This window comes from Orcinus orca, chromosome 7, assembly GCF_937001465.1.
Source record: "Orcinus orca chromosome 7, mOrcOrc1.1, whole genome shotgun sequence".
Classification (NCBI taxonomy): domain Eukaryota; kingdom Metazoa; phylum Chordata; class Mammalia; order Artiodactyla; family Delphinidae; genus Orcinus; species Orcinus orca.
The window spans coordinates 11,492,246-11,505,361 of NC_064565.1; the positions used below are offsets into that span (position 1 = coordinate 11,492,246).

General features: G+C 59.5%; 2 protein-coding genes across 2 annotated transcripts in view; both read right to left on the reverse strand.

The window, feature by feature from the left end:
• The window catches only part of GPR17 (G protein-coupled receptor 17), a 397,229-nt gene that overhangs the window by 216,680 nt on the left and 167,433 nt on the right, over window positions 1–13,116 (reverse strand). The gene's annotated exons all lie outside the window — the stretch shown is intronic.
• PROC (protein C, inactivator of coagulation factors Va and VIIIa) lies at window positions 1,310–11,434 on the reverse strand. Its single transcript, XM_049712176.1, has 9 exons — window positions 11,220–11,434; window positions 9,834–9,920; window positions 8,367–8,533; window positions 6,925–6,949; window positions 6,668–6,805; window positions 6,427–6,561; window positions 4,355–4,503; window positions 3,093–3,210; window positions 1,310–1,990 (listed from the first exon to the last, which is right to left on the reverse strand). The coding sequence occupies exons 1-9, from the start codon at window positions 11,263–11,265 to the stop codon at window positions 1,413–1,415; spliced, it is 1,443 nt and encodes a 480-aa protein (XP_049568133.1). The 5' UTR covers window positions 11,266–11,434; the 3' UTR covers window positions 1,310–1,412.

A 13,116-nucleotide genomic window follows, 5' to 3' on the forward strand; every position in this document is an offset into this window, starting at 1 on the left:
ATCATAAGCCAAGGCCTCCCGTACCATTGACTGATTTGTGCTCTACTTTCTTTATCCTCATTGGCCCTGAGCGTCTTGGCACCTACCCAAGCAGAAAAGGTCCTGAAAGTTCCTTTTGTCCAGTGGCTTTCAACCATAGCCACACATTAAAATGACCTGGGGAGTTTAAAAAGTATCAGTGTTTTTGTTCCCCACTCTAAGTCAACTAAACCAGAATCTCTGTGGGTGAAACTGGATGTAGATGTCTTTGAAAGCCCTCACCCACACCCCCAGCCCCCAGGAGATTCAAAAGTACGCTGAAGGTTGAGAACCGCTGCTCTCCATCTAATCTTTCCATTTGCCCAGAGAACAGAAGTGACTTGCCGAGTCACACATTTAATGACTTTAGACTAATTGCCTCGGCTTTGTGTCACCACTCTCCCCTGTTGTCGGGTGCATCCTAACTGATTTCTCTCAGTTATGCCTTTAAGGCCAGGTCAAGACAGAGTCAACAGCCTACCACTATTCACGATTGTGTGGCATCGTTCTTTTTTTTTTTTTTTTTTTTTTTTTTTTTTTTTTTGGCGGTACGCGCGCCTCTCACTGTTGCGGCCTCTCCCGCTGTGGAGCACAGGCTCCGGACGCGCAGGCCCAGCGGCCACGGCCCACGGGCCCAGCCGCTCCACGGAACGTGGGATCCTCCCGGACCAGGGCACGAACCCGTGTCCCGTGCATCGGCAGGCGGGCTCTCTACCACTGTGCCACCAGGGAAGCCCGGCATTGTTCTTAAATAGCTTCCCCACACCTACAGCGTGAGTTCCTTCTGGGCTGAACCAACCCCTCTGCGTCTCTGGCTCCTCCCCGCATGGGCCGATGCTGGCCTCCAGAGCCAGCAGGAAGCGTGGGGGGCGGCCTGAAGGGCCCTGGCTTGGGAGTCAAACCAAGTTTGAGTTTTGGCTCCACAATGCAAACCTTCCTGAACCTCAGCTTCTTCCCCCGTAATAGGAGCCGCAGTCTCTACCTTCAGAGCTGGCTTTACCGTCAGGATCCCTGGCTCACACAGGCCCCGTCCAAAGCCCTGGGGGGGACTCTCCCAGTTTTGGAGTCCCATGTTTTATTCTGTTTCATAAAGCGAGCTTCCCCGAACTTTACCGGCTTTAGACGCTGCAAACCTTGGGTCTGCTCCTTCCTGCCCCACAGAGTAGCTGTTGTGGAAGGTAAATAAGATCCAGTTCATAAAGTGTGGGGCGTGCAGTAGATGCCCCAAAAATACTTCCCTCCAGAACAGCCCAGAAAAGGGTCGGAAAGACAGACAGATCCAGAGCTGCTGTGCTTGCTCCATGCCCTTTTTAATGTCCAACATCTTGGCCATTCAACAACCCAGCCCCCGTCCAAGGGTGTCCTCTGGGGTCCAGACACAAGTGGGGAAGACGCTAAGGCACCTGGCTCTGGAGGGGGGCATCCTTAGCGTTGATGTAGCCGTGGATCCAGTCGAGGTAACGGCTGACTTTGGTGTAAACACCGTAGTTGTTGAGGCGCCCGCAGCCCTCGCCCCAGCTCACCAGGCCCACCAGAAACCAGGTGCCGCGGAAGGAGACGACCATAGGCCCCCCGCTGTCGCCCTCACAGGCATCCCGCGGGTCCCCCAGGATGCCGGCGCACAGCATGTTCTCGGAGATCTTGTTTTGCATGGCCAGAACGCACATATTGTGCGGGACCAGGGGGACCCTGACGAAGTTGAGGACGAAGGTGCGGTTTCTCTTGGCCTCGCTGCGGTAGCCCCAGCCTGTCACCACCGTCTCCTGGCCGACCTGGGTGAGCTCGCGCTCCGACAGGCCACTGTCTGGGAGGCAGATGGGCACAATGGTCTGCGAGAGAGTGGCGGGCCGGGCCAGGTGGAGCAGCGCGATGTCATTGTCACTGGTGCTCTTGGTGTAGTTGGGGTGGACAAACACCTCCTTGATGTCCAGGTCCACTTCCCACTTCTCCCAGCGCCGCAGGTCATACTCCCCTGCAGGGCAGAGGGGCTGTCAGAGTGGGCTTGGGAGAGCCTCCCTCCCCTGGGGCCTCCTGAAGCCAACGTGGCTGCCACGCTCCTGCAGGCCCTCGTGGAGGGACAGCAGGAGTGGTCACCATGTATGCCCGGCACTGTCCTGGGCCACATGGTCCCTATCAAGGGTAACAGCCCGTGAGTGTCAGTCCTAAAGGGGCAGAACGCTGGTCTGAATTCAGGACTGGCTCATAGACGGAGCAGTGAGGCCTGGGAAGTGACCGGCGGTGGGCAGTCAGCAGGGAAGCCTGAAGCTCCCTGGAGACCTGGGACACAGACCAGAGCCGCAAAGAGAACATGGGACACCTGCCAAGATGGGGGCAGGGCAGGAGCAGCCAGCCGGACACAGGCTCCACCAGGGAAGAAAGATCTGGACCACACACAAGACACAAGGTCTTCTCAGGCGAGCCTGCTGGTTCCTGGAAAGGCGGGGTGATGGCTCTGCCTCCAAGCCCAGCCCCGCTGGAGGCCACTGGCCTCTGCTAGTGCTGGGCGTGATGGCAGGGTGTGTGAATCTGGTCATTCACTCTCAGTACGTATCTTTGCCTTTTTTTTTTTTTTTTTTGCATAAAGATTGGAGTGAGAGAACCCTCGCCCCCCAGAAATTGGTAGAGAGTGGGGTCTAGGCTCGGGGAGCCCTGGGCTGTTGCAGGGAGGCGGCTGGCTGCAGTGCCAGATGCCAGGGCCCCCGCTGCACAGTCCATCCCTGTCACCCTGTGTGAAGCGTGGCCCTGCACCCCAGGGTGCTGCAGGTCCACACACACGGCCACTCCACATGGTGAGAGTGAAGACACAAGTATGTGTGTAACCTCCTCGCTGGCAAACACACATGTGTAAGCACCTGGGCACCAGATTCGAAGAGAATCCCTTACGTGCAAACTACCTGGTGTCATTGTGTCTAAAATGCCGCCACAGGAGTGGCGGGGTGGGAGCACACGGGCCTCTTCCCCCCAGATGCCTTCTGTGCGGCTCTGGTGTCGTCTTGCTCAAGCACCCCGGAGACCAGGCTCCCCACCCGGCCAGCCCGTCTGGGCCACCCCTCCGGCCTGGTTCCAGCCCACACCTAGCCTGACGATGAGCTTCTTGCGGTCGTCCAAGCAGTGGGCCGCTGTCAGCACCCAGGAGACGTGGACGAGCACCGCCCCGCAGGCCAGCTTCTTCTTCGAGTCCAGCAGGATCACCTGTAATGGGAGGTGGGCAGTGACGGCACCACACGGCCTTCTGACAGCTCCGTGTCAGGGCCCCCGCTCTCAGCACAGCCCCAGGCACTAGCTGCATAAATAGGTCTTCCCTGGGTTCCCTGGTCACACGGGCATGGACTTTTTGGCATTTTCTCTTCTGCACGTTTGATGGAGTTTGCCTGTTCCAGGGTATCTCCCCGCCTTTGCCTGTGCTGTTCCTATAACCATCCTCAGCAGCACCCGGAGAGTTCTCCTCACCGTCGGGGGCTCAGGCTGCTCGTCGAGTCCTTTGAGCAGCCTTGAGGCCCCCAGGCTGCCTTGGGAGCCCTCTCCAGGTTCCCTCAGTCCCTGTCCTGTCAGCCGGCTCTGGTCCCATTGGGTTACCATGTGTTTAGGAGCCTGAATCTCCGGGGGCTGTGAGCTCCCCAAGACCTGCCAGTCCCCTGCTTTTTTTTTTTTTCTTTTTGCGGTACGTGGGGCTCTCACTGTTGGGGCCTCTCACTGTTGTGGCCTCTCCCGTTGCGGAGCACAGGCTCCGGACGTGCAGGCTCAGCGGCCATGACTCACGGGCCCAGCCGCTCCGCGGCACGTGGGATCTTCCCGGACCGGGGCACGAACCCGCGTCCCCTGCATTGGCAGGCGGACTCTCAACCACTGCGCCACCAGGGAAGCCCCCCACCACCCCCGCTTATTGATCTCTGGATAATCCCCCCCCCCCCGCAGACCCAGTGCCTGGCAGAGATGGGGACCAAATAAGTGTTAGCTCCCGTGGCGGGGCAGAGGACAACCCTCCCTCCCAGCCCTTTCCCACGCAAAACACCGCTCCCCTCAGCCAGGCTTCTGCCTCAAATACCACCAGCAGAGCATTATCTTTCCAGCTCTTTTTAAAAGCTATACCTCTCCTTCCTGCACATTCCCCCTTGGCCCCCGGTGCCCAGCCCACCCTGCCCGGCTGCTCCTCTCCCATCGGGTTAGCACCATCTTTCCCTGGAACCCTCCACCCTTAGCACTGCCGCCGCCCCCCCCACCCCCACCCCAAGCAAAGGCTGCACTTCCCTTCCCACTGGTGCCTCCTGAGCAGGAACTGGGTGGGCTCAGTGACTCCTGACCCAGCTGGTGAGCCGCTGCCTCTCTCTCCTCTCACCTGCCAGGGGCTCTCTCCCCATCCGGCCTCCTGCCCACTGATGAGCCGTGGATCTAATTGGCCTTCTTGGTCTACTTGGTCTGTGTCACGTTTCAAGTTCTTGCGTTTCTTCTCCATTCGCTTCCCTGGCCTCCCACAGGGGAACGTCACTGAAGGCAGGGGGAGGCTGCTGAGTGCCTGCTGGGTACTGCTCCCGAGACTGCCCTCCCATCTCCGTCCCCCTCCTGCCAGCAGCCTCCTTTGCTGCCTTGTAGGATAAATGATGCTCAGACGCTCAATTCTATCAACTTGCAAAGCCCCTCGGGATAGTCAGTCGGTTAACGAACAGCGCCACTTAATGACAAGAGTCAGACCAAGCAGCGTCTCTACCTAGCGGTGCGCCCTTGGGCAGGTCGTTAAAGTTCTCAGAGTTGGGACACCCCAGGGCTGTTGGGAGTAATCCCTGAGATGCACAAGTAAGGTCTCAGCGCTGGGATACTGCCGAGCTCCTGACAGAGGTAAGGACTTATGGGGAGGAGGAGGTGGACACGCCCAGAGAGCCGCAGAGTGGCTCTGAGCACGGCTGTGAGCTCCAGCCCAGAGGAGAGAGCACTGAGCAGAAGTGAGGGCTGGGAGGCGGGCCAGGGCCATTCAGGCTGCGATGGCAGATTTAGACTCGCGAGAAGCAGTGGGAAACCATCAGCAGGGGGATTGCCTAGTGACAGAAAAGGGAGATGAAACAACAGCGACAAGATTCCAGAAGCTGGACAGCAGAGGGACATGGTAACTGACTTGGCCGACTGAGAAAGCCGAAACCTCAGCCAGTGGTAGGAGACGCTGGGAGCAGGCTGCTTGGCAACACAAACGCCCAGGAAGCCTCCACGTGGCTCTGAAGAAGCTGTGCAGGTGGGGCTGCAGCAGGAAGGTTGAGAGCTTGTCAAAGAAACCGCTAGAGCCCTCATCAGTGGCTTGACTCTCCTCTCTGACCCCTGCAGAAGACCCTAGGTGTATTCTCCGCAGACGGTGAACCAGAGACCTGGGGACTCCAGGCACCGCCACAGGAAACAGTGACACGCAAGGCTGACCAGAGAGAGTCACGCAGACATCTGCAGACGGGGCAGATGCCAGTTCCTCTCCCTCTACTCTCCCCAGGGGGCTGGAAGCCAGGCTGGGACCACCCAAGCATGAACTTGGAGGATTACTCTCAGAAAAAAGCCTAAAGACCTAAGAATCTGGGCAATAGGGGTTCTGCCAGTGACCTGGGCCTTCAGATGGTCTCACAGAAAAGCCCACCAGCCAACAGGTCCACCAGGCATTTCTTTGCACCTTCCTGTCAATCTCTAATTACTTTAAAAGGAATAGTTGGCTTTTTTTTTTTTCAGTAAAAGGACTGGAATATAAAGTTGTGGAAAGTTCCCTGAAAGAAGAACACAAAGTCAAAGATACGGAAAATAGAAGAGATAATGTGATAATAAAACTAGAAGATCAATCCGGGGGAAGAGATCTGATTAGGAGGTGCAGAAAGAGAGAACAGAGAAAGCACAGGGCAGGTCATCAAGGAAATAACTAAAGAAATGTTCCTAGAGATAGAAGACACGCATTTCCACAGGAAAAGGGCGCTGCACAGTGAATGCAAGAAGATCCACACGGAGGAGCAACCTGCTGAAATCATGGTAAGAGCTGTGAAACTCCGACTGTTGCGTAAGTATATAAATCCGATAGAAATTTCAATGTATAAAAAGGAAAGTAGAAGAGGAGGCAGAATCACGGTTCCTGTCTCTCCTCAGAGAAGCCAGAGGTGAAGGCGGAAACAAAGCCGTCAAGAGAGATGAGGAGGACGCTGGAGGCGTGCCCGCCCCATCCGCTCCTCCCTGGGGAGATGCGCTACCTCTGGGTTCTTGCTCCAGACCACGCCCCCAGAGTGGGCAGCGGCCCCTGGAGGAAGGCGGGCGGGCGAGGGCAAGAGCGGGCAGGAGACCCGCCGAGGGCACCCTCCCTCCCAGTCGGGGCGGCCCGTCTCCTTCGCCTGGGACTCGGCCCTGTGGCTTGCTCACCGCCCGGGCGCCCCGTGCTGTCCCCCATCTGCGGCTCACCCTTGGGCTCGCAGAGCAGGTGGTCGTCCCCCAGGCGGTAGCCGGGCGCGCAGCGGCAGTGGCGCCCGCCCTCCTCCTCCAAGCAATAGTGCGCGCAGCCGCCGTTCTCCGCCGAGCAGTTGGAGAAGCGAGCCTCTGCGGGGGACCGGCAGGAGGGCGCCGAGAGAGCGCGGCGCTCTGCGCGCCCGGCCCCGCCCCCGGCCCCGGGGAGCTCCCCGGCCCGCCGCCCGCCGCCCCTCACCTTGAAGGCAGAAGCGGCCCTCCCAGCCCTGCGCGCAGTCGCAGCGGAAGCCGCCCAGGCCGTCGATGCACGTGCCGCGCCCGCAGCACGGGCTGTCGCACGGGTGCGCCGGCGGCGGGGCCGCGCATTGGTCCCCGTCTGCGACGAGGGGTAAGGAGGGGATCACGGGGGTCCGCCGGCCCCGTCCCCGTGCCCCCAGCGGCCCAGAGACCTCGAGGGGCACGGGCACCGCGGCCAGGGGTCTGGAGCGCACTCACCGTGGTACTTGGACCAGAAGGCCATCTGCGGGGAGAAGGGGCGGTGTCAGGGGCCGTCAGCCCACCTGTGTAGATGGGGAGCCCCCGGGGCCCCTCCCCGGGCTGGCCCAGGTCCGGCAGGCAGCATCTAAGCGGGCAGGGAAGGGAAGGGCTTCCACACAAAGAGGGGTCAACCCTAGCCTCTGGGCAGCTGCACCCTGAGAAAAGCCAGGCTCCTTGCCCCTCTGCCCATCTCCACCCCACATCCCAAACCCGCCCCCCGTTTCCCGTCCGTGCAGCTGGAAGCGTCCTCTGGGCGCTGGCTGCTACCCCAGCAGCCTCTGCAAAGGAAGGGACCCAAATCCCACCCCCCACCCCCAGGGTGCTCTGCCTGCTTCCAGCTCCATCCCTCCAGGCACCTGGCGTCTGCTCTTTCCCTGAGCCTGGCCTCAGAGCTGGGTGACGAGCAGGACATCGTGTGCGTGAGACACGGCTTTTGCCGGTTCAGAAAGTCTGCTTTTCTAAGCAGCTCTCTGGTGGCACTTCTGCTGCTGGGCTGGGACCACCAGTCCCTGAGATCCACTGCTTGATGCCCAGGCCGAAAGCCCCCCTGCTGGCCTGGGAGACCCTGGGCGGGGGGGTGGGGGGGGCAGGCACCGGAGGGGTGTGATGTGCCCAGGCTGTGCCTGCCGAAAATCATCTTGGCATCTGCTGAGGAGGCCATTTGGGGGAAGAGGCAGTGGAGATGGGGGCTGAGGGCAAGAGAGGAAGCCACCCAGAGCTCCGCCTTCAGCTGTGAGAGCTGAGTGGGAAGGGCATGCCTACAGACAGCTTGAAGGGGACCCAGGTGGTGGCACAACCCCCAGCTCCTAGTCGCTAAAGTGAGCTCTGGGTGCTGGAGGGGGTCTGAGCCTTGTATCAGGAACACCTCCCTTACCGAGCGCATCCTACCACCTCAGGGCCACCACCACAGGGCCCTGGGGGCCAGAGAGGACACAGACCCTTTCCCTGGATTTCCTGAGCAATCAGGTTTCACCCCTGGAGTGTCTAAGGCACAGAGTGAGTGTGTGTGCCGAGACATCAGGGAGTCTTGGGTCACCTGGTCAGCAGGGTGGAAGCAGGGGTGGTGGCCTCTGGATCAGAGGGAGGGAGAAGAGGGGAGGCTGGGGTGGCCAGTCACAGGTGGAGAGGGGGACTGAGCTACCTCCATTGGGATTTGGTGGGAATCCCTGCCTAAGGCTTCCCCAGACGCTTCTCACGCTCATTGCAGAGTTCTGTTTCTTGGAGTCCCACGTGCCCTGGCCAAGACCATAGGGCCGTTCACTCCACTGCTGCACCCCTGGCAAGTTGGGAGGGTAAGGGGCTGGTGTCCACCGCTTCCCAGGACTCCCAAGGGGCCCCCGGCTGCCGCTCCAGGTCCCACCCCTGAGCCTCACGCTCTGCACCCAGTCGGGCGGCCTTACTGTGTCTTCCATGTTTTGGAAAATCTCCCGAGCTTCCTCAAATTCACAGGTCTCCTCTGTGCACTCGCGCTCCAGGCTGCCGGGCCGCAGCTCCTCCAGGAAGGTGTTGGCGCGTTTGCGGATCCGCAGCACCTGGTGGGCACGCCGGTGGCTGGAGAACACTGAGTCTGGGGGGGAGACAGGGAGCTCGCGTTGGTGGGGGGCCTGGCTGGCGAGTCCCTGGGGAGGTTTTCGTCTTGGGTCTCTCAGGATTATAATTCCAGGTACCAATACCCTCTCCTCCTCCCGAAGCAGGGGGCCGGCCATCGGAGGACAGGACACTTGACCATTCAGGGTGCGTGCACTGAGGCCGACAGACCTCCCTCCCTCCGAACCCAGCCCGACCTCCGTGTGACCCTGAGCCCATGTCTTTACCCCTCTAAACTTCAGTTTATTCATCAAAAAATGAGGATGGGATACTCATGTAAAACACTTAGTACGGAAATGAGCGGCCAGTGACAAATGCCACGTGCTGCTGCTGTTGTTATTATTATACTGCAAAGGTAAGTGGGCCTCGTTCTCCAGATACACCTGGTGCAACCCTGTCGTGAAGCCGTCCCTCCATCCTCCCTGCCCTCCCCTCCTCCCATCCCCCTCATGGAGCATTTCCCACGCCCTTCCCCTAGGGCAGGCACACCTGGACAAGGCAGACCTGCCACCTGGGGAGCATCACCAAATGTCTCCTGGGCTCTGAGAGGTGTCTGCCTTGGGGGCAGGGGGACAGCTGGGGTGGAGGGACCAAAGCAGGGGAGTGAGCAAGAGAGGCTCGAGGGTGCCGGGACCAGGAAGGGCATCCTCAGGAAGGGAAGATGTGCCAGACTGAGTCTGGACATAGGAGCCAAGAGGACCGCAGGTGGGAACCGGGGCTGGGAGTGGGGAGGAAGGGCCGCCAGGAAGACAGAGCAGCTCAGGAAGAGGCATAAATGGAAGAAAGAGCCCACGGTGGCTGCAGGAGGTGTGGGGGGAGGGCTGCCTAAGAAACCAGGCAGCACAGCTGTCCCGCGGGCCTCCTCCTCTCCACATCCTGGTCCCCTGGCCGTGGGGACCAGGGGAGGGGTTGGGGCAGGGTAGCGGCCAGCAGATGAGCATTTTAGGAGGACAGGCTGCTCTGGGGCAGTTTGCGTGGCAGCGGGGCCTGGCGCTCTCACAGTTGAGGGAGTGAACGGTGGAGTGGGGGGACCCAGGGGACTCTGTGACCAACCCCCCCAGGTAGGAGGAAGGACGTGACCCCGCGACCCCGGGGGCTCCCTGCCATCGCCACAGGACTCAGCCCCTGAGCTGCGGCCTGCCGCTGTGTTCCCCTCGGTTAATTTATCCCTGTTCCCTCAGGTCCGCCTCTCATCTCCTCTCGCCCTGAGGCTCAGGGGAGACGGTGAAAGGTGTGAAGACCCTGAGGGTCCCGAGGAGGGGGTGGGAGAGTGGCCTTACCGGGAGGAGCTGGTGCGCTGGAAACTCCCCAGATGGTCACGAACAGTAAGAGGCCTGTAAGCCGCCACATTCTGAAGTTGCTGCCACCTGTCTGAGGAGGACTTCTGAGCTTCCGGCAGCCGCGCCAGCCCCCGCTCTGCCCCCTTCCCCGGCCCCGGGTGGGATCGCCAGGGCAAAAGCTGGGGTCGGGGGTCCCTGTTTACTATTCAGACACCCACGTGGCGCCTCGGTCCCCTTGTCTATATGGGGCTAAGGTCACACGACCGGAGCCTGCAGGGTGAAGAGAGGAAGTGGAAGGGGCAGCGACCTGGTGAAGATCAAAGGGGACTCGGCACAGAAGGGTGATGGGCAGGTGCACCCAGAACGTTCCTGCCCTCCCTGGGTGAGGATTCGGGGGTGACGCCTCTGCTGATCTAAAGGCCAGGTTAAGAATAATAACTGACATTTATTGGACAGTCACGGTGTCTTTCAAGAAATTTGGACATGGTTCAGAGGACAGGCCACCAAGTCAGAGCGCCTGGTGCAAATCCCAGCTCCAGGACAGGATTGTCGGGCGAGATCCCTAACTGCCCCTCAGTTGCTTCATTTGTAAAATGGGTGGAAAAACTGTATTTCTGCCTCAGAGGGTTATTGTGAGAATTAAATGAGTTAATCTACATAAAACTGTTGAATACGTTTGCACATAGCAAATGCTCAGTAAGCATGAGCTACTCTTATCTCAGCGAAGGCTCACCACCACCCAAGAGGGAGGTATTAATGTCGTCACCCCATTTCACAGAGCGGGGGACTGAGGCTCACAGGAGAGAAATCGCTTATTAAACCCCCACAGCCAGGAAGCGGAAGAGCTAGTGCTTGACCTCAGGCCTGTGTGGCTCCAGGCCTGGAACCTTAACCCCTGCCGCAAACCACCAGGCGCACCACAAGGCCACAGAGGTAGCCCTGCTGGCCGGAAACCTAGGAGCCCCCGCTGCCCCCCAGGCTGCCCCACCGGCACCCCCCTCCCCGGCTAACCTCATGTTCCACTTTGCCGACCCCCTCTGAGGCTGATTCTGATATTTGTTTAAAGGGTTTAGAAGTAGAGGTGAGGCTGTGGTGGGGAGCCTGGAGGGCTCCGGGTTCCAAGCTGCCTCTGGCGATGGCTCTGGGGTCTGGAGGCCCTCAGCCGACTTCCACTTCCCTCAAAGTCTGGGAGGAAGGCCCCTGGGAGCCATGGCACCCCAGCCTGAGGAATGCCAGCCAGAGCCTTGGCCTGGCCGGCAGCACAGCCCAGATTTCCTTTACCCCAAGCTCCAGCCAGCCTCTCAAACCCTGGCTAGAAGAGTCCACCTTCAGCCCTGCTCACCCTCCTCCGGCCCCCCTCACAGACCTGCCTCGAAGGGGACTTACTGGGGTGGACCGCCGAGAAACTGCAAGGTCGCCCTCCTGCCGCCATGACAGCCTGGACCTCGAGTTAATCCATAACTGCAAATATTTGCTTGGCCCTTGGTGCTGAGGCCTCCCTCTCCACAGACAAACAAACAAGTTCCCGGCTCAGGACCGCTCTGTGTGCCCCAAGCCCACCTGTGCCCATCAGTGGTGCCTGCAGGAGGGAAGGAGGGAAGGGGTGGGCGACGTCAAAACTGTCTACAGACGCGGCCTCATTTTAGCCTCATAGCAGCTGGCTGAAGGAGGGACGTTGTCCCCCTTTAGCTGATGGGGACATTTTTACCCGGAGATACTGCGGTTTGCCTCAGATCAGCACAACCGGTAATGATATTTCACCAAATCTAGGATGCCATTAGTTATAAGATGCATCTATTTTATGTGTCAGCGTAAAAGAAAAGAAACATTGTTAATTACTCAATGGCCGGCCATCCTGATTACATCATGAAGGTTTGATGTAAAACATGAAAAGATACGCCTCTCAGGGTCCCTACCACGTGGGTGCAAGCACTCGGCTAAACTCTCAGCTCCAGCCGCTCCGGTAACTGCCCCCCAAGCCCACGCACACGCACACGCGACTGCACACGACTATTCCCATAACCTCGATTTTGCAGATGAGGACGCTCAGAAATCTTTTGTCACGTGCTCAAATTCACGGAGCTGGTAAGTGGCGGGGCTGGATTAGAACTCGGGTCTTCCCAGCACCTCTTGGCCACTTCTGTGAGCAACTGAGAAAAATAAACAGGATTCCGAAAAGGCTGCAGTCAGTTCTTGACCGGTTTGCCACAAAAGGCAGGAGCAGAAGTAAAGGGTTCGACCTGGAGCCTCTGCCCTGGCCCTGCGGTCCGTCAGCATTTATTCTGTATCTTCCTTCCTGTACCGGGGATGCCCCCACTTCTCCCAAACCCCACTCCCTCCTTGGAGGACTTGACCAAACTCCTCAAACTCCCAGCCCCTGAACGGCTCATGTGACCCTGCCCTGCTGGCCTCTGGTGACAGCACCAGGAAGTCCCCTGACCCAGGAGTCCATCAGATTCTCTCCCTCGGCCCCGAGGAGTATGGCATTAGAGCCTCGTTCCACTGTGAGCCCTGGACTCACAGATTTTTAAATTTTTTGGCCACGCCTTGCAGCATGCGGAATCTTAGTTCCCCGACCAGGGATCAAAGCTGCGCCCCCTGCAGGGGAAGCACGGAGTCTTAACCACTGGAACACCAGGCAAGTCCCTGGACTCAGGTTTTGAAGCCAGAGGCTAGGCACTGACGTTTCCGACTAAAGCAGCCGAGGCTGATGAGGTGGAAGATGTAGAACGTGCAGACAGAGGCTGAGAGTCGCGGGTGGGCTGCGGGCGGGCGGTAGCATCCTACCTCGTCATGACCGGGGCATATCCTACCGTTGGCTTCATGGCGGTCCCCCTGTGCTCCTGGGAAACCCCCTGTTTCCTTACGTCTCCTTGCAACCAGACGCCTCCTACTGGGGTACAGCACCGTGCCCGGCTGTGGAGTACAAGGCCCTTGTGCTGCCCACACGGCCCACTGGAGAAGACCAGAGGAACAGGGTGACCGTCTAACAAGGCAGACCCACTGGGCGGACGCCAGGTGACAGGTGCAGATGGCGACGCTTATGGAATTCCGAGGAGAGGGAAATCAGCACAAGTGGGATGGTCAGGGAAGGCTGCCTGGAGGACGCAGAGCTTCAGCTGGACATCAGAGGGCAGGCAGGACCCAGGTAAAAGAGGAAGGGCCCTCAGGCGGGGAGGGGGAGGGGACAGGGTTTGGGATGGAGCCTCGAGGAAGTGGGGAGCCAGCGGCTGTTTGTAGGCTCTGGGGCCACTGCTTGGAGAAGGGAAGTCACGTCCTGTCG